The sequence below is a fragment of the Bombina bombina genome, chromosome 4 (genome assembly GCF_027579735.1).
Source record: "Bombina bombina isolate aBomBom1 chromosome 4, aBomBom1.pri, whole genome shotgun sequence".
NCBI classification, from domain to species: domain Eukaryota; kingdom Metazoa; phylum Chordata; class Amphibia; order Anura; family Bombinatoridae; genus Bombina; species Bombina bombina.
In genome coordinates this window covers 94,528,251-94,551,917 of record NC_069502.1, presented here as the reverse complement: position 1 = coordinate 94,551,917, position 23,667 = coordinate 94,528,251, and the positions used below count along the sequence as shown (strand labels likewise).

At 40.7% G+C, this 23,667-nt stretch overlaps 1 protein-coding gene across 1 annotated transcript in view; it reads left to right on the top strand.

Moving 5' to 3' along the window:
* Positions 1–23,441, top strand: part of LOC128656912 (interleukin-17A-like) — a 28,487-nt gene extending 5,046 nt beyond the window's left edge. Inside the window, exons 2-3 of the mRNA XM_053711086.1 lie at positions 16,469–16,674; positions 23,204–23,441. Of these exons, the coding sequence (XP_053567061.1) occupies positions 16,469–16,674; positions 23,204–23,441 (444 nt within the window). The remainder of the gene's footprint in view (positions 1–16,468; positions 16,675–23,203) is intronic.
* Positions 23,442–23,667: the final 226 nt, after the last annotated feature.

The window sequence follows — 23,667 nt, the reverse complement described above, 5'->3', positions numbered from 1 at the left end:
AGGTAGGGTGGGAGCTTCCCAGAAAGGCTCTTAAAGACAAGGCAGGAAAGATGGAGGGTGCGTCTGGATTCCAGAGACAGCCAGTTTAGTTCTATTAGCATGTCACAATGGTGGATCCTGTAGTTACATTGTAGCACAAAGCGGCAGAAAAAGTTATACAATGTATTAAGTTTATTAAGGTGAGTTTGCGGTGCAGGCGCATATACTACATCCACATGATCCATGATTGACATCAGCATTTGCTGTACAATCTTTTCCTTTACAGTAGGGCTGAGGCAGGATTTGTTTCTGTACAGGGCACCTAGTTTTGGATAAAGTTTAGATGCAAGTTTTTCTATGTGGAGGCCAAAAGATAGATTGGGGTCTAACAACATACCTAAGTATTTGAAAGAGTGGATGGTGGTCATTGTACAATTTGATTTTGTTTTGATGCATAGATGGGGATTTTGTAGTTTGTGTAATTTAGGTCCCGTTCCAAAGATCATTGTGACAGTTTTGTCAGTGTTTAGAAAGAGTTTGTTTTTTGAGATCCACTTTTTACCTCTGTGAACTGGTCTCGGAGCACTGCTTTAAGCTGCGACAGATCGGAATTGTTTGCATAGATTACCGTGTCATCTGCGTACATGTGTACAGTTGAGGATTTGCAGACATTAGGCAGATAATTTATAAATAATGTGAATAGTAGAGGGCCGAGAATGGAACCTTGGGGAACACCACACGTGACTGGGAGAGGGAGGGAGTCGCTGTCAGAAATGGAGACATTGGGGCCTATCTATCAAGCTCCGAATGGAGCTTGATGCCCCGTGTTTCTGGTGAGCCTGCAGTCACAAAGACTGCTGCTTCATAACCTGTCCGCCTGCTCTGAGCAGGCGGACAGACATCGCCGCAATTCAACCCGATCAAGTACTTGATCGGGTTGATTGACACCCCCCTGCTGTTGGCCGATTGGCCGCGATTCTGCAGGGGGCGGCGTTGCACCAGCAGCTCTTGTGAGCTGCTGGTGCAATGCTGAATACGGAGAGCGTATTGCTCTCCGTATTCAGTGAGGTCTGGTGGACCTGATCTGCACTGTCGGATCAGGTCCACCAGACCTTGATAAATAGAGGCCATATTGTGATCGATCCGATGCATATGATCGAAACCAGGTTAGCGGACGATCAGCAATACCTGAGTTTTTTAGTTTGAGCAGTAGTATGTCATGGTCTACTGTGTCAAAAGCCTTTGCAAAATCAAGGAAAATGGCTCCAGTTCAATGCCAGTTTGGATGTCATTGCAAACTTTTAGGAGGGCAGTTGTAACCTGATTGATCAGGGGTCAGATAGATTGTTGGTAATACTCACATAATTGCGTTATCGCATTTTTCTAAGATTTTTGACAATACTGGGAGCAATGATATTGGCCGATAGTTAGAAACAAAGGTTATCTCCCTAGTTTTATGGATAGGCACTACTCTTGCAGTCTTCCAAAGTTTGGGTATGTATCCAGACACCAAGGATTCATTAATTAGGTTTGTAACAGGTTTAGCAATTGCCGGTGCACTGAGCTTCAACAGCATTGCTGGGATTTGATCAGGTCCAGACTGGTTTTTCATTTTTAGATTATTAAGGTGTTTCTTAATGACATTGATGGGTACAGGTCTAAAATTGAACTTCTCTGTATTGGGTCTTTGCTGATTTAGTGGGGCCTGATCCACATTTGTAGTTTCAGAATGTGTGTCATTTATTAGTTTGACAATCAGGGTGGAGGAGCATCTGACAAAATAATTGTTAAAGGTTGCTACTTCTAAGGGAAGTTGCAGGGTTTGGTTGTCCACATTGACAGTGGAGGGTTGGGAGTGGATTCGTGGAGTTTGGTAGGTATTTTTGACTTTCCAAAACCTTCTAGGGTTTGATATGTTCTGATTTTCACTGAAATATTGGGCCTTGGCCAATTTTGTTTGTTTAGTGCATATATTTTGCCATTGTCTATATACACAGTGATCGTTCAAAGAGCCAGTATGCTTGAACTTTGACCACAATGAATCCCAAAATTGGTACAATTGAATGAGGTCAGCTGTGATCCAATTCAAATGTGCATTTAAATTCTGATACATTTTAATAGTGCCTACATGGTTGTATACAGTGTTTTCATATAATTATATCATCTAAAAATTGGCATTTTAAAACATATTACAATATGATCTTGTGCAGAAATTATTTAGTGGGAGTTTTCCACTGTCCAGCAACACAGCTGGAGCTTATTTCCTTATCAGCCAGTGAGCAATGTATCACTGTGCATGAACTGTGCACAAACATGCACTTCCTGATAGATTTACAACAAATTTAAATCAATTTGATGTGTTTAAATAGTGCTCTGCCATATGCAAGATATAATATTCTTAATGTTCCTTTAAATGACCAGTAAATATTATAGATTTGCATAATCAACAAATGCACGGTAAAAAGAAAATGCAAAAGCTCTTAGGGCGAAATTACATATACGGCGCAGGCTACAGCACAAGCGCTGCAACCCGCGCCCCCGTAATTTCACCTTGCACATCGGGGTATCCAATAAACCCACCGGCAGCCCATAAAGTGCCATAAGTCTGATAAACTAGCGACTTTCATAAATGAGCGTAAATACAAATTTCTGGAGTCTTAGCTCCCAGCTTAATAACCTGAAGGGAAGCATCTGTAATAAAGAAGTTAGTTAACTTCAAGGCCCTTATCCAATCCTGGATTTCTTCGAGGGGAGTGTCTGTCCGATAGAAACAGACAACACATCAAACCAGTATGCTGCCGCACTAGTGACGTTAACACTGCAGGTAGCCATTGTAAACCCTGGTGCACATACATTCTTTGAGCGACCACTCTAACTTCTTATCCATAGGATCTTTAAAGAAACAACTATCCTCTATGGGAATAGTAGTCCTCTGACTAGCGTGGAAATTGTCCCTTCCACCTAGGGAACTGTCAGCCAAGACTCCTTAATAGAGTCTGCTATAGGAAACCTCCTTTTAAATTAGGAGATGGAGAAAAAGGGATACCCGATTTCTCCCATTCCTTAGCCATAATCTCTGTAACCCTTTGTAGTACAGGAAATACTTCCACCATGGAGGGCACGTCAAAATACTTGTTTAGTTTTACTGTACTTTTTAGGATTGACTACGCCGGTAGTGAGGGAGTTGTCCAGGGTAGCTAAGACCTCTTTAAGTAACAAACGGAGGTGTTCAAGCTTAAACCTGGAGGAAACAACTTCAGTATCAGATAAAGGCATTACACTGTTTGAGTCTGAAATTTACCCCTCAGATACTACCAAAGTATCTTCCTCTTCAGGCTTCTGGGAAGAAAAATTCAGTGCAGGGCACTGCATATGTGGGCAATAAAATTTGGGACACTTGAGGAGACAATTGTGGCGTATATTGAACATTGTCATGTGACTCCTGAACAGCATCCGCCCTGGAAGGAGTTGGCTCAGAAAAAAAAAAATTCCCTATATTTTAAAATTCTCTCAACACATGAGGAACAGAAAGGGATTGGTGGTTCCACATTGGCATCAAAAACATAAGGAACAAGTGACACTTTGCAGGGCCTCTTGGTCCATTCTGACTCACAATGGATGAATTATTCAAATAAAATTCTTACATTTTTTAATAAAATTTAAAACAGAAAAACATTACTGTCTCTTTAACTTTTAAAACTTAACTTTTTTATTTTTGTGTGCTGAAAAAGGCTAATTAGGTACACAAATACTGTGGAACCCCTCTACACCTAAGCTTAACTTTGCTGAGATGCCTATTAGCCCTTCTGACACCAGTTACAATCCTCTCAGAAAAGATCCGGAGCTCAGCTGTAGCGCTGTCCGGTCCTAACGCATATGTAAGTGCTCTGAGGACTCTGCTCCATTCCTTCCGATAACAGGAAGTGCAGAGAAACCGGTGCACAGCGCAAATTGGTGCCATATATAGCTCCGTCCATCGTGGGCGTTTCAAAAGGCAATTTCCAGGTCGCCATGTTTATTTTAAAAATCAAGCCACCGGGGTAAAATAAACATTCTGTCAAGCCTCTTTATAACCCTTCCGTAACTTGCTAGGCAGCTATTTAGCCAGTACTATATGTGAACAGTGAAACCAGCACTACTTACCTTGTAAATCTGCCAGACAGCAAGGCAGCTCACCAGGTTTGAGAGGTCCTCTCCCTCACATAGCCCCGTGGAGAAAAGATAAAGCCTGAGTAATCTTACTTAGGCTATCAGGATTAGGGCAGCATAAATTACATTGGAGGCACAGTGAGAATTATGTCCCACAAGTTCCCATTGCTCTAAAGCCACCACTGCTCTACTGAAGAGACTGTGGACTACGGCTACACCCCAGAACAAAGCAGCACAATCTTGCATTACTTAAAAAATAATAAACTCTTGATTGAAGAATCTTTAACTAACAGCTTCCTTGCTCTAACGTAGGCAAAGAGAATCACTGGGGTGGGGTAGAAGGGAGGTGATATTTAACAGCTTTGCTGTGGTGCTCTTTGCCGCCTCCTGCTGGGCATGAGTGATTTTCCCAACAGTAATTAATGGTGATCCGTGGACTCATCGTGTCATTAGAAAGAAATACCAAATTTTAAAAAATTATACCTAATCCCTATGAAAATAAAAAAAGCCCCCCCAAATAAAAACACCCCCTACTCTAAGAATAAACTACCAGTAGCCCTTAAAAGGGATTTTTGCAGGGCATTGCCCCAAGATAATCCCCCCTAACAGTAAACCCCCCCAACCACCAAACTCCCCAAAATAAAAGAACATAACACTAAAAAAGTAAACTACCAATGCCCTGAAAAAGGCATTTTTTGGGCATTGCCGTTAAAAGGGCATTTAGTTCTTTTACTGCCCACCCTAACCTAAATAAAACAATCCCCCCCCCAAAAAAAACCTTAATAAAGAGGCCACCTCTTCTTTCTTCTTCCAGGAACATCCGGTGCGTAGCGGAGCTAAAGAACGATGACCGCGTAGCTGAAGACTGGCGACCCTTGAACTGAGAGCTACAGAAATTCTATTGTTGAATAGCCAATATAATTTCAGTAGCTCTCATCCTATTGGCTGATTTGAACAGCCAATAGGATTTAAGTAGCTTTCATCCTATTGGCTGATTTGAATTTGAAGAATCAAATCAGCCAATAGAAATTCAAGGGACGCCATTTTTAATCTCGTACCTGGAATTCTCTATCCAGGGTACAGCGGCGATCATACGAAGAGTATCCTCCACGCTTCATGGCTCCGTGGTCGCCGGTTTTCAGTTCCAGGGTCACAGGTCTTCAGTTCCAGGGCCACCAGTCTTCACTTCCGCGTTCATCTGTCTTCAGCTCTGCTCCGCGATGGATGTTCCTGGAAGAAGAAAGAAGAGGTCGCCGCTTGGAAGAAGACTTCACCGCCTGGAACAGAACCTTCTCTACCGGACTTCAGGAACGGTGAGTACCAACCTGGGGGTTTAGACAGGTTTTTTAAAGTTTTTTGGGTTTTTTTTTTTATTTAGATTAGGGTGGGCAGTATAAGATCTAAATGCCCTTTTAAGGGCAATGCCCAACAAATGCCCTTTTCAGGGCAATGGGTAGTTTAGGTTTTTTAGTGTTAAGTTCTTTTATTTTGGGGGGTTTGGCGGGTGGGGGCGTTTTACTGTTAGGTGGGACTTTGTGTATTTTGTTGTAAAAGAGCTGATTATCTTGGGGCAATGCCCTGCAAAAAGCCCTTTTAAGGGCTACTGGTAGTTTATTCTTAGAGTAGGGGGTGTTTTTATTTTGGGGGGCTTTTTTATTTTTATAGGGATTAGGTATAATTTTTAAAAATTTAGTAATTTTGTTTTTTATTTTATGTAATCTTCGATTTTTTTATTTTATGTAATTGTAGCTTAAAGGGACAGTTAACACCAGAATTTTAATTTTGACTAGACTGTCCCTTTAATTTATACTTAGTTTATTTTTATTTTTAAAATAGTGTTAGGTTTTTTTATTTTAATAGTAACTTTAGTATTTTGTAATTTAGGTAATTTGGGTTCATTTAAGGGGTGTTAGGTTAGGGGGTGTTATTTTAGGGGTTAGGTTTATTGCGTTGTGGGTTTTGGCGGTTTAGGGTTTAATACTTTAATAGGTTTATTGGGTTGTGGGCTTTGGCGGTTTAGGGGTTAATACTTTGATAGGTTTATTGCGTTGTGGGCTTTGGCGGTTTAGGGGTTAATACTTTCATAGGTTTATTGCATTGTGGGCTTTGGTGGTTTAGGGGTTAATACTTTCATAGGTTTATTGTGTTGTGGACTTTGGCGGTTTAGGGGTTAATAATTGAATAAGTAGTTTGTGTTGTGGGTTAATGGCGAATTAGGGGTTAATAGTTTTAATAGGTAGTTTGCGATGTTGGGGTTGGCAGATTTAGAGGTTAATAATTTAGTTATTACTTGCGGTGTGGGTTTGATATAGGGGTTAATAGTATAATTAGGCATATTGTATTGTGGGGGGTTGTCGGTTAAGAAGTTAATACATTTATTATTAGTTGTGAGAGAGGGGATTGCGGATATAGGGGTTTTACGCGTCAGGCTTATTTTTGGGAGGCGTGTTAGACTTTTACGGGAGATTCGTTTTTTTTTTTTACTTTTCTTAGGCGCCGGCAGTTTCTAAAGTGCCCACATATGCAGTGCCCTGCACTGAATTTTTCTTCCCAGAAGCCTGAAGAGGAAGATACTTTGGTAGTATCTGAGGGGTGAATTTCAGACTCAAACAGTGTAATGCCTTTATCTGATACTGAAGTTGTTTCCTCCAGGTTTAAGCTTGAACACCTCCATTTGTTACTTAAAGAGGTCTTAGCTACCCTGGACGACTCCCTCACTACCGGCTTAGTCAATCCTAAAAAGTACAGTAAAACTAAACAAGTATTTTGACGTGCCCTCCATGGTGGAAGTATTTCCTGTACCAGAAAGGGTTACAGAGATTATGGCTAAGGAATGGGAGAAATTGGGTATCCCTTTTTCTCCATCTCCTAATTTAAAAGGATGTTTCCTATAGCAGACTCAATTAAGGAGTCTTGGCTGACAGTTCCCTAGGTGGAAGGGACAATTTCCACGCTAGTCAGAGGACTACTATTCCCATAGAGGATAGTTGTTTCTTTAAAGATCCTATGGATAAGAAGTTAGAGTGGTCGCTCAAAGAATGTATGTGCACCAGGGTTTACAATGGCTACCTGCAGTGTTAACGTCACTAGTGCGGCAGCATACTGGTTTGATGTGTTGTATGTTTCTATTGGACAGACACTCCCCTCGAAGAAATCCAGGATTGGATAAGGGCCTTGAAGTTAACTAACTTCTTTATTACAGATGCTTCCCTTCAGGTTATTAAGCTGGGAGCTAAGATTTCAGGCTTCCTTTATTAGCCCGCAGAACATTATGGTTAAAATCCTGGTCTGCGGATGTCTCATCTAAGTCTAAACTTTTGGCGATTCCTTACAAGGGAAAGAACTTGTTTGGACCTGGTTTGACGGAGATAACTCTGATATTATGAGAGGTAAGGGATATTTCCTCCCTCAGGATAAGAGAAATGTCAGAGTAATTTTCGTTCCTTCCACTCCCTCTTCCAAGCGTTAGCAGTCCAAGCCTTCCTGGAGACCCAATCAGTCTTGGAATTGGGGAAAGCAATTCAAAAAGCCTGCTGTTGAATCAAAGACAGCATGAAGAGCCTGCCTCCGATCCGGGACCGGATCTTGTGGGGGTCAGGCTTTCTTTCTTCGCTCAAGCTTGGTTTCGAAATACAAACTGGAGTTTAAGATTTTTCCTCCCAGGGGCAGGTTCTGCCTTCAAGATTCTCTGCAGACCAGACAAAAAGACAGGCATTCTTACACTTGTACGGAACTTCTCCGACTTGGTAGTTTCTGTTCCAAATCAGGAACGAGGTCTTGGATTCTTTTCCAATCTGTTTGTGGTTCCCAAGAAGGAGGGAACCGTCAGACCAATTTTACCCTTGAGTCTAATCAAGTTTCAGTTTCTCAGAGTGCTGTCCTTTAAGATGGAAACTATTTGTTCCATTCTTCCTTGGGTCCAAGAGGGTCAGTTAACATGACCACGGTGGATTTAAAGGATGCTTACTTGCAGGTTCCCATCCACAAGGACCATCCAATTTTCTAAGGTTTGCCTTTCTAGACAAACACTTCCAGCTTGGGGCTCTTCCATTCGGCCTTGCCACAGCTCCCAGAATTTTCTCTACTCTCGGATGGAAGGTGAATTTGGAAAAGAGTTCCTTAGTTCTAACTACAAGGGTAGTTTTCTGGGGATCCATAATAGACTCCTTATAAAAAAAAATTCTGACAGAAGTCAGGAAATCAAGGAATTTTTAATTGTTGCCTAGCACTTCAGTCCTCTCCTCGGTCATCAGTGGCTCAGTGCATGGAGGTAATTGGGCTGATGGTAGCAGCAATGGACATCATCCTGTTCGCCCGTTTCCATCTCAGACTTCTGCAGTTTATCATGCTCAGGCAGTGGAACTGAGATTATGCGGATCTGTCTCCACGATTACAGCTGGAGCAGGAGACAAGGGATCTCTACTTTGGTGGTTGTCTCAGGATCATCTCTCCCAGGGAACCTGCTTTTGCAGATCTTCCTGGGTAATTGTGACAACAGATGCCAGCCTTCTGGGATGGGGAGCAGTTTGGGGCTCTCTAAAGGCTCAGGGAACATGGACTCGGTCGGAGTCTGTTCTACCCATAAACATTCTGGAATTGAGAACAATCTTCAATGCTCTCCTGGCCTGGCCTCAATTAGCTTTGGCCCGGTTAATCACGTTCCAGTCAAATAATATAACTTCAGTGGCTTACTCCACCAGTCAGGGAGGAACTTGGAGTTCCTTGGCCATGACAGAGGTAGCCAAGATCATTCAGTGGGCGGAGACCCACAATTGCTGTCTGTTGGCGATCCACATTCCAGGAGTGGACATCTGGGAGGCGGACTTCCTAAGCAGGCAGACCTTTCACCCGGGGGAGTGGGAACTCCATCCGGAAGTGTTTTCCAGCCTGATTCTCAAATGGGTCATTCGGAATTGGATCTCATTGATTCTTGGCAGAATGCCAAGCTTCCGTGGTACAGGTCAAGGGCTAGGAACCCACAGGCTGTACTGATAGACGCTCTGATGGTACCTTGGAATTTCAGTCTTGCATACCGATTTCCTCCATTTGCTCTTCTACCTTGGGTCATTGCTCGAATCAAGCAGGAGAGGGCATTGGTGATCCTCCTTGCACCGGCATGGCCTCGCAGGATTTGGTATGCAGACCTGGTGGACATGTCATCTCTTCCACCTTGGAGACTTCTTTTGAGGAAGGAGCTTCTAATTCAAGGACCTTTCTTTCATCCAAATCTAGTTTCGCAGAAGCTGACTGCTTCAAGATTGAACGCTTAATTTTATCCAAGCGTGGATTTTCGGAATCAGTCATTGAGACCATGATTCAGGTTCATAAACCTGGGACTAGGAAGATTTACCATAAGATATGGCGTAAATATCTATACTGGTGTGAATCCAAGGGCTACTCTTTGAGTAGAGTTTGGATTCCTAGAATTCTGTCCTTTCTCCAAGAAGTTTGGAGAAGGGATTATAGGCAAGTTCCCTAAAGGTTCAAATATCGGCCTTGTCTATTTTGTTACATTAATGTCTGGCAGACTTTCCAGATGTACAATCGTTTTGTCAGACCTTAGTCAGGATCAGGCCCATATTCAAATCAGTTACTTTTTGGAGTCTTAATTTAGTTCTTAAAGTTCTTCAAGGGGCTCAGTTTGAGACGATGCATTCCTTAGATATTAAGTTGTTATCTTGGAAAGTTTTGTTTCTTGTCGCTATTTCATCTGTTCGTAGATTTTCAGAGCTCTCGGTATTGCATAGTTTCAGACTGGAACATTAATCAGGAGTATGAGTCTCCTTTTTTTCGTACTAAATTAGGGTTTCTCCCTAAAGTAGTTTCAGACCGGAACATTAATCAGGAGTTTGTTGTTCCTTCCTTGTGTCCTAATCCTTCTTCTCAGGAGGAATGGCTTCTACACAATCTGGACGTGGTTCGTGCACTAAAATTCTTTTTACAGGCGACTAAGGATTTCTTCAGTTTTCTGTTTAACGTACGGGACAGAAAGCTACTGCTACTTCTCTTTCTTTGTCACTGAAGAGTATAATTTGCTTTGCATATGAAACTGCTGGACAGCAGTCTCCCGAGGGAGTAACGGCTCTTTCTATGAGGGTTGTTTCCTCTTCCCGGGCATTCAAAATGAAGCCTTTATGGAAGAGTTTTGCAAGGCTGCAACTTGGTCCTCTCTTCACTCTTTTTCAAACTTCTATAAATTTGACTTTTTAACCTCGGCTGAGGTCGCTTTTGGGAGAAAGGTTTTTCAAGCAGTGGTGCCTTCCGTTTAGATTTTCTGTCTTGTCCCTCCCGTATCATCTGTGTACTCTAGCTTGGGTATTGATTCCCATCAGTAATTAATGATGATCCGTGGACTCATTGTGTCATTAGAAAGAAAACAAAATTTATGCTTACCTGATAAATGTATTTATTTCTTGACACGATGAGTCCATGGCCCGCCCTGTTATTTAGACAGGTTGTTAGTATTTTATAAACTTCAGACACCTCTGCACCTTGTTGCTTCCTCTCTCTCCTTTACTTCGGTCGAATGACTGGGGTGGGATAGAAGGGAGCTGATAATTAACAGCTTTGCTGTGGTGCTCTTTGCCACCTCCTGCTGGGCAGGAGTGATATTCCCAACAGTAATTAATGATGATCCGTGAACTCATTGTGTCAAGAAATAAATACATTTATCAGGTAAGCATAAATTTTGTTTTTTATTTTTTTATTTTATGTAATCTTAGATTTTTTTATTTTCTGTAATTTTAGCTTAAAGAGACAGTCTACACCAGAATTTTAATTTTGACTAGACTGTCCCTTTAATTTATACTTAGTTTATTTTTATTTTCAAAGTAGTGTTAGGTTTTTTTTATTTTAATAGTAACTTTAGTATTTTGTAATTTAGGTAATTTGGGTTCATTTAGGGGGTGTTAGGTTAGGGGGTGTTAGGTTAGGGGTTAGGTTTATTGCGTTGTGGGCTTTGGTGGTTTAGGGGTTAATACTTTAATAGGTAGTTTACGTTGTGGGTTAATGACTAGGATTAGGGATTAATAGTTTTAATAGGTAGTTTGCGATGTTGGGGTTGGCGGATTTAGGGGTTAATAATTTAGTTATTACTTGCGGTGTGGGTTTGATATATATATATATATGTATATAGGGGTTAATAGTTTAATTAGACTTATTGTGTTGTGGGGGGGTTGTCGGTTTAGGGGTTAATACTTGTATTAGTTCCGATGTGGGTTTGATGGCGGATATAGGGGTTAATACACTTTATTAGTTATTGCGGTGGGGGATTGCGGTTGACAGGTAGATAGATATTGCACATGCGTTAGGTGTTAGTTTATTTTTGCAGGCATTTTTGGGAGTTACGGTGCTCCTATACTCAGCGCAAGGCCTGCTGCGGCTGCCATGTATGGCGAGGTGAAAATGGAGTAAGATGTATCCATTTTCACCACGTAAGTCCTTGCACTGAATATTGGATACCGATTTGTGACGCGGTCCCATGTTAACTTAAGGGAGTAAAAATTGCGAGTGACGGGTGAAGTATATAGAATACCAAACTCACACAAAAACCGTTGTCACCGGCTTTTGCGGGTGACGCTGCATATGTAATGGAGCCCTTAGTCAGAACTTCAAATGAGAATTTGATTTTTTTCTGAGAAATATCCACTCTTCCTGTATCATGCAACAGCCATCAGCCAATCACAAATAAATATATGTATATTCTGTGAAGTCTTGAAAGCGCTCAGTAGGAGCTGGTGACTCAAAAAGTGTAAATATTGTAATGGAACTAAATTGGAACGCTGTTTAAAATTGCATCTGAATTATGGGCGCGATCCGATATATGGCGTAGTTTTCGGCACAAGAGTGGGAACCCACGCCGCCCGTAATTTCACCTCGCACATCGGGGTATTACATATACTGCGCCGTTAGATGCTTAACTGGCGTAAGTAGGACAAACTGGCGATCTTCCGAAAAGTGCGCAAATACACATTTTCGTTGTCGCAAGTCACTTACGCCTATATTTTGTCCATGTAAAGTCTCAATAAAGAGTAGTTTTATGCAAATTAGGCTAACACTCGTAAAAATGAACCGCGACTCCATCTAAAAATGCGACACGTAATTACGCTATTCAAAAGTCATATATAAACCCATGTGCAGCCGCCATTTTCTTCAGTGTGTTTGGATGGTTCGTTGAGCTACAGCACACTACAGTGGAGTGGAGGATTAGTCAGAGTAGAGATAGAGGCGCAAACAGAGGAGTTAGGTCGCATTGTTGGTTGATAAAGCTTGTACACTTACACATATTTTTACATATTGCATACATACATATACAAATACACCACACTTTTTTTTCTAACACCTCACACATTTTATTTAAATTTTACAGTGTGATAGGCTGAGTGTTTGGTTTTGATTGTGTGTGGTTGAACTGGGAGTGAGTGTGAGTGTGTGAGTGTGTGTAGTGTGAGGATGGCAGGGAGAGGTAGGGCGGAGGAGAGGAGGGGAGAGGAGTGGCAGCGAGAGGAGCATTGTAGAGGACAGGAGGAGCAGTGGGGTCCCCGTCAGGGAGTAAGTGGAGTGGAGAGAGGGAGTGCTAGAAGGGATGATGGGAGGGGAGATGCCCAAGAGCCCCAGAGACCAGGCACATCTAGAAGAGGGACAGAGGGTGCACATGGGGACAGAAGGGGGGAAGAGGGAGAGGATAGGGAGGAACCCACACCAGGGACATCACAGGGAGCAAGCCAAGTGTCCATGGAGGATGAGAGGATGAGATGTCCAAACTTCTCATTCGATGAGAATGTTGCCCTAGTCCAGGCCATCATGGACAATCACAGTGCCCTCTTTGGCCAGGAGAAGGGCAAAGGCGTTGCCAAAAGGCATAAAACAGCATGGTTGGCGGTAGAGGATGCCGTCAACAGTGTGGCCCCGCAGAGGAGGACTGTTGAGGGCCTTAAAAAAAGGTGGAATGACTGTAAGAGGCTGGTGAAAGAAAAGATGGGGCAGGAAGCTATTCACCAGAGGGGAATAGGCGCTGGTCCACCCCTGGACATAGAATACAACACCTGGCAGGAGATGATACGCAGGTCCCTGAGTATCACAGCAGTCCATGGACTTCCAGGGGCTCGTGACTCAGGGGCTGCAACCACAGCACATCATGCTGGTGAGTAACATCCCACACACCAGTATTATATGTATTTGAGATATAACATCCTTTAATGTCACACATTCATGTACACAATGAGGAGCATGGTATTTGGCCTACTAACAAAAACATCTACAATTATATTTGACATTAATGCTACTTAACACAATGCAATTCATGATATGAGGTGGAATAGTGCAATACTAACATGTCTCAGAGTAACACAGGCCACAAGCCACATGTAGAGTTTTCAGTAAATGGACACTATAGCCATCACAATACTTTTAGCTCAAGAAAGCAGGTTCTGTGCCTACATCAGGCTAAAGTAAATTGTGTGACCATAGTGTCACTTAAAGAACACATTTTTTCCATCATTGACATGTACACATAACTATTGTATGAAACACATACCGTATACTGCGCATATTAAAATCCCTCATATCACAAATCACAATGTGCACATGCATGTTATAGAGTTTGACATGAGAATCAGTATAGGCCCTAGCATGTATCAATGTATATTGTATGCCCACATGGACATATATATGACTGTACTAATCCCTCTCATCATTTGACTCCTCCACAGAACCTCCTGTCATGAGGATGCAAACAGGCATGCCGCCACCTCCACCACCACCACCAGTCACATGCATGCCGCCACCTCCACCACCACCACCAGTCACAGGCATGCAGCCACCACCACCAGTATTCAGACAACCACATGAACATTATGCTCCCAGGCATGAGCAGGGTTGGATGGCTTCAGTTGAGGACCCAGAAGTGATGCCACCACCATTGACATATGACCCCTGGCAAGATTCCTGGACAGAGGAATATTCTTCTTTTGGCTTTGAGGGGGAGCCAAGACAGCCACAAAGGGTCCATGTATTTACCCCCCCCCCCCCCCAACACAATCTCAGGGCAGTCATGGCTTTTACACACAGGCTATGTCACAAGAAGTGCCAACTGGACAGGCTGAGTGGTCACACACTGGTCATCAGTGGGACTATCAATCCACCCTGAGAGCTCCACCATTCTCTTCACTTGGAAGAGCTCCACCATCCTCTTCACTTGGAAGAGCTCCACCATCCTCTTCACTTGGTAGAGCTCCACCATCTGCAGAAGAACATATAGCTGAAAGTACTCAAGCAGCAGCAGATGCAGCTGAACCTGCACCTAAAGCACCAGCAGATGCAGCTGAACATGCACCTCAAGCACCAGCAGATGCAGCTGAAAATGTCCCACAGGAACCAGCAGATGCAGCTGAACCTGCACCTCAAGCACCTAGAAGCCATGCTGCTCAAGAGCCTGTGGATGCATTGTATTCACCCCTGGGTGAGGAATACATTGCACTGCAGAGGAGGCTCATAACAAGCACGGAGAACATACAAAGAGGCCAAGAGAGGTTCTTCAGGAGCCAACAGAGGAGACAACAATGTAGGATAGAGCTACACAGGGACATAGCAGCATCATTAAGTGCAAGTGTTTATAACCAATCACAGATGATGCGAATTCTGTCTGATATGCAGATGCAAATGGACAATAGATGGCGGGAACAAAATCAACTCTTGGGTGTGTTGGTTGAGCACTTTACACACCAACAGGACACTGTCTCCAGCCTATCGTCTGTGGCCAGCACACCAGCAGAAACAGAAGAATCTTCTCAAACCAGGAGAACAAGGCAATCCACTACAGCCACCTCAGCTCCCTCATCCAAGAAGCCAAAAAATAAATAAATATTCTTCTAGTTCATCATAAATCTTGTCCTCTGTTATTTACCATATAATTGTCATCCACATCCATGTGAGGTGTGTTTTAGTACACTAATATTGTTAAAACATATAATAAGGCCTGTGTGGAAATGGCCCAAAAAAGGTAATATTATCCTGTTTATGACATATTCTTGTACTATAACTCACATCCACAATAGTTCTTTCTGAAGGGTATATATAGTAATATTCACTTGTAAGATGTAAATCAATGTATCTCACATCCAATATAAATTGACACATTGGTATATATAGTAGTGGTGTTACTGATAGGGTGGGCATTATCAGGTGTTATAAGTCTGCAGGTGAGAGGTTGTGGTGTCTGTGATTGTTTTGACACATTTGCATAGAGGCAGCCTTCAAGAAGGTCTTAGAAATTATCATATGAGCCATCCTAGGTTTTGCTTTCAACTAAGAATACCAAGAGAACAAAGCAAGTGTTATAATTAAATCTGAAAGTAGTTTGAAATAACATGCCCTATTTAAAAGAAGAAGGTTTTCTTTGGACTTGACTGTCCCTTTATATATTTTGGCATCAGTGCCAAGCTGGGTTAGCATTAGAATAAATTACACTCCAGTGGGTTCTAAAGAGATGAAGGTAATCCAATTTAAAGTAAATAAGCAAGTATATGTCCACAATGTGATAAAGTACCTACAAGCTCATATACTGTCCCTTTAACCTTGAGATGCTGCTTAAATGTATGTGTTTGTTAAGGCTTCCAGGGAGTTACGTTGTTTTTTTAGTCAGTGCAAGGGTTCCTGCGCCTGCAATTTGTGGCGAGATGAGAATGGAGTAGATTTTCTGAATTCTGCGCGCGTAAGTCTGTATATTGGATACCACATTGCGCGTCGTTCTATGTTAGTCTATGAGTAAAAAAAATACGGCCGAAGGGTGAAATATACGCGCGTAACTTGTATGCTACGCCGTATATGTAATACCAAATCGCGCAAAATCTGGCGTTGCCGGCTTTTGCGGGCGATGCTGCATATCGAATCGGGCCCCATGAAAGCTTAATTTTGACTTGAGTGTCCCTTTAAGTCTACTACTAAAGGGACATGAAACCCATTTTTTTCTTTCATAATTCAGATAGAACTTGTGATTTTAAACAAATTTCCAATATTTTTCTATAATCCAATTTGTTTTGTTCTCTTCGTATCCTGTGTAGAAAATAATACGTAGGTAGGCTCAGGAGCTACTAATTGGTTGCAGCACATATATGTTTCATGTTATTGTCTAACCCAGTGCATTAACTAGGTATCTCCCAGTTGTGCATTGCTGCTTCTTCAACAAAGGATATGAAGATTATGAAGACAAATTAGATAACTGAAGTAAATTGGAAAGTTGTTTAAAATTGTATTCTCTATCTGAATCACAAAATGAATAGTTTTATTAGGGGATTGTATTAACAACGTCTAACGTGTCTACATATTTTGTTCTTTCTCCCAGTTTCCTGCCACATTGCTTCTTATTTTAGGAGCCAGTATAATGGTCTCTGTCTATGGTGTAGACCTGCATCCTGTGAAGAAAGGATGCCCACCCCCCAGAAGCATGGCATTTCCCCCAGTAGTGCGGGTCAGCCTGAATATCAGCGGGCAAGCCCAGAATGTGGCGAATGACATCAGAAAACGCTCCATCTCTCCCTGGGATTACAGGTAAAATTGATATATATTACTGTTGCAATGCAAACCATTAAACTACTGCCAAGCAGGAGCTGCTAGATAAATACTATTTCTTATCACTTTCAAATATAAACCAAGCACTGGTGTCTAAAGGGGGCTTGGTTTATATTTGGAAGTGATAAGTGATACGCTCTTGTCCTTTATCATTGCATCATTAATCATTGCACCAGAAAATCTGGCGAACTGCTGGTGCAATGCCGCCCCCTGCAGATTCACGGCCAATCGCTAGCAGGGGGCGTCAATCAACCCGATCGTATTCGATCAGGTTGATTTCTGTCCGTTGCCTCAGAGCAGGCGGACAGGTTATGGAGCAGCGGTCTTTGAAGGCTCGCCAGAAACACGTGGCATCAAGCTCTATACGGAGCTTGATAAATATTCCCCTAAGCCTCTTTTGACAACCCCCTGATCACATGACTTGCATTTTAGCCAATTAGTGCAGTGTCATGCACAACTCTATGGGCGTTAATACAGTGTTATCTATATGGCCCACATGAACGAGCAGTCTCTTGTTGTGAAAAGCTATTAAAAAGCATGTGATTAAGAGGCTGCATGTAGAGGCTTTGAAACAGGCAGAAATTTAGAGGTTTTAAATGTTATAAAGTATATTAATATAACAATGTTAGTTGTGCAAAACTGGGAAATTGTATCTTTTGAAACAATAACAATTTTGGTGTTGACTGTCTCTTTAAAAGAGTTAGAGGAGACATGCAAGTCTGTGGTCACAATTTAGGACAGTCCCATTATCAACTTCATACTTATTTCAATCATGTTAAAATAAACTAGAAGATTGTTATTACACAGTAGCCAATGGCATACAAGGTGTGAATCCATCTTCTGTGGAAAGATTGTAATTATTCTAGTGTTCTGTATCCCGCCCCATGTATCAAATGTAGCAAGGGCAGATGACTACAAATAGGGTGTTATGCAAAACAATGTTTTAAAAATGTTTTCATATATTTTGTCAATTTGGGACTGGATGTGGAGAACTTTCATTTAATATATATAAAATATCTTTGAATAGAAAAGATTAACTTATTAAAGGGATAGGAAAGTCAAAATAAATTAAACTTGCATAATTCAGATAAAGCATTTAAAGGGACACCAAACCCAAATTTTTTCTTTTGTGATACAGATAGCGCATGCAATTTTAAGCAACTTTCTAATTTACTCCTATTAGCAAATGTTCTTAATTCTCTTGGTATCATTATTTGAAAAGCAAGTATGTAAGTTTAGATGACGGCCCATTTTTGATGAACAACCTGTGTTGTTCTTGCTGATTGGTGGATAAATTCATCCACCAATAAAAAAGTGCTGTCCAGGGTCCTGGACTTTCTTTTTCAAATAAAGATAGCAAGAGAATGAAGAAAAATTGATAATAGGAGTAAATTAGAAAGTTGCTTAAAATTGCATGCTCTGTCTGAATCATGAAAGAAAAAAAAAGGGTTCAGTGTTCCTTTAATTTTAAGACACTTTTAATTTCAGTTCTATTTTCTAATATGCTTCGTTCACTTGGTATCGCTTGTTGAAAAATAATATGCACATATTCTTCACTAGTGGGAGCTGCTGCTCATTGGTGCCTGCACACATTTGTCTCTTGTGATTGGCCAACTAGATGTGTTCAGCTTCCTGTCAGTAGTGCAATGATGTTCCTTCAGCAAAGGATAACAAGAGAATGAAGCAAATTTGATAATAGAAGTAAATTGGAAAGATGTTTAAAATTGTATGTTCTATCCAAATCATGAGAGAGAATGTTGTGGTTTCCTGTCACTTAACTTATACCAGCTGATTGTGACATTAAAATCAGCTTTACTGGTGAGTACTTTGTGCACTAGCTGCCAAACAGTCAAGCTATGCACAAGAACATATGTACCAATCAACAGCTAAACACTGAGATCAGTACCTGTGGCTATTGTAAAATTTCTGCTCTAGTGTTAAAAAAAATACTGTGGCAACCTGATTATAACATAATTTACTATGCAAAGCTCTCAGCTTTAGTAATATATTTATGCAGATGATAATATCTGCTTTAATATTTTTGAAATCTCTAAAGTACCATAGAACCTAACATGTTTTATGATTCAGCCAGACCAGTGGGTCAATTTACCAAATGTCGGACGGACATGATTCGCTATAGGGAACCATGTCCTCCCGACATCGCTAAATGCCAACAGCATACACTGTCAGCATTTAACATTGCACAAGCATTTCACAAGAAATGCTTGTGCAATGCCGCCCTCTTTACATTCGAGGCCAATCGGCCACTAGCAGGGGGTGTCAAGTTAAAGGGACAAGTTAAAGGGACAGTCTATACCTTAGTCATCTTAAAGTCTTAACTTAGATTAAACTGCAAATAGTCTCCTGCACCTTTTCTAAATCATAATGCAGGAATGGTAAAACAGTTATTTTAAAATGAATATTGTTTCTGACCAGTTTGAAATGGCTGCCAAGCTCCACCCACTGATGACATCACAAACTGGGCTGCATATTGCTTCCAATCAAAAAAGGCTCACTAGTTGGATTCAACAGACTTTCAATGCTATTCAGCAGAGTGCCTAGATACAGCCCAGATCATGATCTCATCGGTGAGTGGAGCTTGGCAGCCATTTCAAACTGGTAGGAAAAAATATTAATTGTAAAATAATTGTTTTACCGTTCCTGCTGCAATGCATGATATAGAAAAGGTGCAGGAGACTATTTGCAGCTTAATCTAAGGTAAGACTTTAAGATGACCAAGGTGTAGGCTGTCCCTTTGAAATAGCAGCGGTCTTATGACGGTTTCCGGCGATCCGGAAACTATGGGTGGAGATAGCAGCATCCGCTGCCTATTAAATCTTCCCCCAAGTTTTTATATATTTATTTATTTAAAATTCCATTTCACTTTGTTGGCAAATTTACCTCTTTCTGTAACCTTGTTTGAAACTTAGGGTGATTATCAAAAATTTGCTGACAATCAGCTAGATTACGGCAACAAAAACGTCGTTATTTCAACCCCTATAGCGCTGCCATTGCAAGTTTTAAAAAAGCAGGCTTGTGCGGGCTATATGGTTGCTTTGAGCTCCATACCACACTGTGCACGATTTCCCCATAGACATCAATGGGGAGAGAGGGCAAAAAAAAAATAACACCTGCAATCGCAGAATGAAAAGCTCCGTAACGCAGCAATTGATATCTATGGGGGAAAAAAAAGTAATGTTTGAACCTAACACCCTAACATAAACCCCACGTCTAAACACCCCTAATCTGCCATCCCCAACATCGCCGCCACCTACATTATGTTATTAACCCCTAATCTGCCGCTCCTGATAGTGCCGCTACCAACAAAAATGTATTAACCCCTAATCTGCCGCACCCAACATCGTCACCAACTACATACAGTTATTAACCCCTAATCTGCTGCCCCCAACATTGCCACCACCTAAATAAAACTATTAACCCCTAATCTGCCGCTCCCGATGTCGCCGCCACTATACTAAAGTTATTAACCCCTAAACCTCTAGCCTCCAAGATCACTACCAGTAAATAAATCTATTAACCCCTAAACCAACAGCCCCCCACATCGCAACAAGCTAAATTAAACTTAACCCAAACCCTAACGTAAACCCTAAACCTAACCCTAACCCTACACCACCTAACTTTAACATAATTAAAGTACAGCTAAATTAAACTTACAATTATTAACTAAATAATACATATTTAAAACTAAATACATACTTACCTGTAAAATAAAACCTAAGCTAGCTACAATATAACTAATAGTTATATTTTAGCTATCTTAGGTTTTATTTTTATTTTACAGGTAAATTTGTATTTATTTCAATTAGGTAGACTAGTTAGTAAATAGTTATTAACTATTTATTAACTATGTAGTTAAAATAAATACAAACTTACCTGTGAAATAAAACCTAACCTGCCTTACACTAAAACCTAACATTGCAAAAAATTTAAAACACTAAAATTACTAAAAATATAAAAACTACCATTACAAAAATATAACAAAAGAAATTATCAAAAATAATAAAAAATTTTCCTATTCTAATACCCTTTACAAAAAAAAACACCCCAAAATAAAAAAGCCTAATCTAGAATAATCTACCAAGGGCCCTTAAAAGGGCCTTTTGTGAGCCCTTAAAAGGGTCTTTTGTAAGATATTGCCCTAAGTTTAACAGCTCTTTTGCTTTAAAAACCCCACCCCCTAACAGTATACAAACCCCCACCCCCAAACCCACAAAATAAAAATAAATTAAAACCTAAGCTAACCATTGCCCTGAAAAGGGCATTTGTATGGGCTTTGCCCTTAAAAGGGCATTCAGCTCTATTGTGAAATGCCCAAGCACTAATCTAAAATAAAAACCCACCCCAAATCGAAAAAATACATTACAAAAAATAACAAATTATCAAAAATAATAAAAAGTATTCCTATTATACCCATTTAAAAAAAAAAAAACACCACAAAATAAAAAAACTAATCTAGAATAAACTACCAATAGTCCTTAAAAGGGCCTTTTGTAGGTCATTGCCCATTGCTCTTTTTTACCTGGCAAAAACAAACAAAGTCCCACTAACATTATAAACCCCCACCCCCCAAAGCCACAAAATAAAAAAAAACCTATCTAAAAAAACCTAAGCTAACCATTGCCCTGAAAAGGGCATTTGTCTGGGCATTGCCCTTAAAAGGGCATTTAGCTCTATTGCATTGCCCTTAAAAGGGCATTTAGCTCTAGTTAGTAAGCCCAAACTCTAAACTAAAAAAAAAAAACCTTAAAATAACCCCTAACCACTGATGATCCACTTACAGTTTTTGAAGTCCCGCTTGAAGGATCTTCATCCAGGCGGCAAGAAGTCTTCATCCAGGTGGCAAAAATTCTTCATGCAGGCGGCCTCTTCTATCTTCAACCGGGTGGCAAAATCCTCATCCAGGCGGCACGGAGCGGGATCTTCTATCTTGATCCCGGTGGCACGGAGTGGGTCCATCCTGAAGACATCCAGCGCGGAGAATCCTCTTCATATGGTCGCCGCCATATACTGGATCTTCAATGCAAGGGACGCGATTCAAGATGGCGCCCCTTGCATTCCTATTGGCTGTTCATTTTAATCAGACAATAGGAATTAGAGCTATTAAATCCTATTGGCTGTTCAAATCAGCCAATAGGATTTGAGCAACACTTATTCTATTGGCTGTTCCAATCAGCCAATAGGATTTAAGCTCTCATTCTATTGGCTGCCTGGATGAAGATAGAAGAGGCGCCAGGATGAAGACTTCTCGCCGCCTGGATCAAAATCCTTCAAGCGAAACTTTAAAAACTGTAAGTGGATCATCGAGGGTTAGTGTTAGTTTTTTTTAAGGTTTTTTTGGGTGGGTTTTTTTTTTTGTTTAGGGTTTGGGCTTTCTGAATAGAGCTAAATGCCCTTTTTAGGGCAATGCAATAGAGCTAAATGCCCATACAAATGCCCTTTTCAGGGCAATGGTTAGCTTAGAATTTTTTAGATAGTTTTTTTTTATTTTGGGGGGTTGGTTGGGTGGTAGGTTTTACTGTTGGGGGGTCTTTGTATTTTTTTTTTACAGGTAACAGAGCTGTTAAACTTAGGGCAATGCCCTACAAAAAGCCCTTTTAAGGGCTATTGGTAGTTTATTGTAGGCTAGGGTTTTTTTATTTTGGGTGGGCTTTTTTATTTTGATAGGGCTATTAGATTAGGTGTAATTCTTTTTTATTTTGGATAATTTCGTTTGTATAGGGGTTAATAGTTTATTTTAGCATATTTCGTTGTGGGGGGCTTGCGGTTTAGGGGTTAATAGGTTTATTATAGCGGTGGTGTGAGCGGGTGGCAAATTAGGGGTTAATAATATTTAAATAGTATTTGTGATGCGGGAGGGCAGCAGTTTAGGGGTTAATAACTTTAATATAGTGACGACGATGTCGGGGAGCGGCGGAATAGGGGTTAATACATTGTATTAGTGGCAGCGATGTCTGGAGCAGCAGATTAGGGGTTAATAGGTTTATTTTAGTGTTTGTGATACAGGAGGGCCTCAGTTTAGGGGTTAATAGGTAGTTTATGGGTGTTAGTGTACTTTTTAACACTTTAGTTATGGGTTTGCGGTACACCTATACTGACAAAACTTGTAATGGCCGCATTGCTGTTTTAAGGCTGAAAATGCCATATTTTCAGCGTTAAAAGACGAACGCACAAACTTGCAATCTAGCTGAAAAATAATTCATGCAAATAAAAATCCACAAGGTAGACTGAGGAGTGTGCATGTGTCTCTGAGCCTACCTCTGTGAGTTTTAACAAGGATTCCTAAGAGATAGATGACAATACAATTAATTTCAAATGTTTTTAATAGTGCATGAATCCTGAAATTTTATTTCCTGTCCCTTAAACCTCGCTGATGTATGGAGCTTGAATATAAAAGTGTGTTTTAATTTAAAATAATTAGATCACATGATAACTTTTCAATTTCTAGTGTTATTTTATTAAATATATTCTGTTATATCCATCCCTACAGCCTTGATATTGATCAGTACCGATACCCCCATGTCATCGCTGAAGCTAAATGCCAGCATGATGGATGTTTGGATTCTGAGGGTAACGTGGACTTCAGTATGAATTCTATCCCCATCAGACAGGAGATGCTGGTCCTGCGTCGGGAGCTCAGAGGCTGCAACTACAACTTTAAATTGGCAAAGAAGATAGTTACTGTTGGCTGCACTTGCGTCAGACCCATTATCCAACACATAATGTAGGGACAGTAGATATATTCTCTGTTAAAGTCAGAAGAAATTACATTTCTAAAATGTGAACTTATTCTTGTGCTTTAAAAACTAAAAGCATGGATAAGATAAAATAGTAGCATTTCTAAAGTGCATGTATAAATGAAGCAATTTTGTTGCAACATATTAAGTATATTTATTTTAAAATAACTATTTATATAATGAAACTGCATCACCTATGAAGATGATAATCTATTTT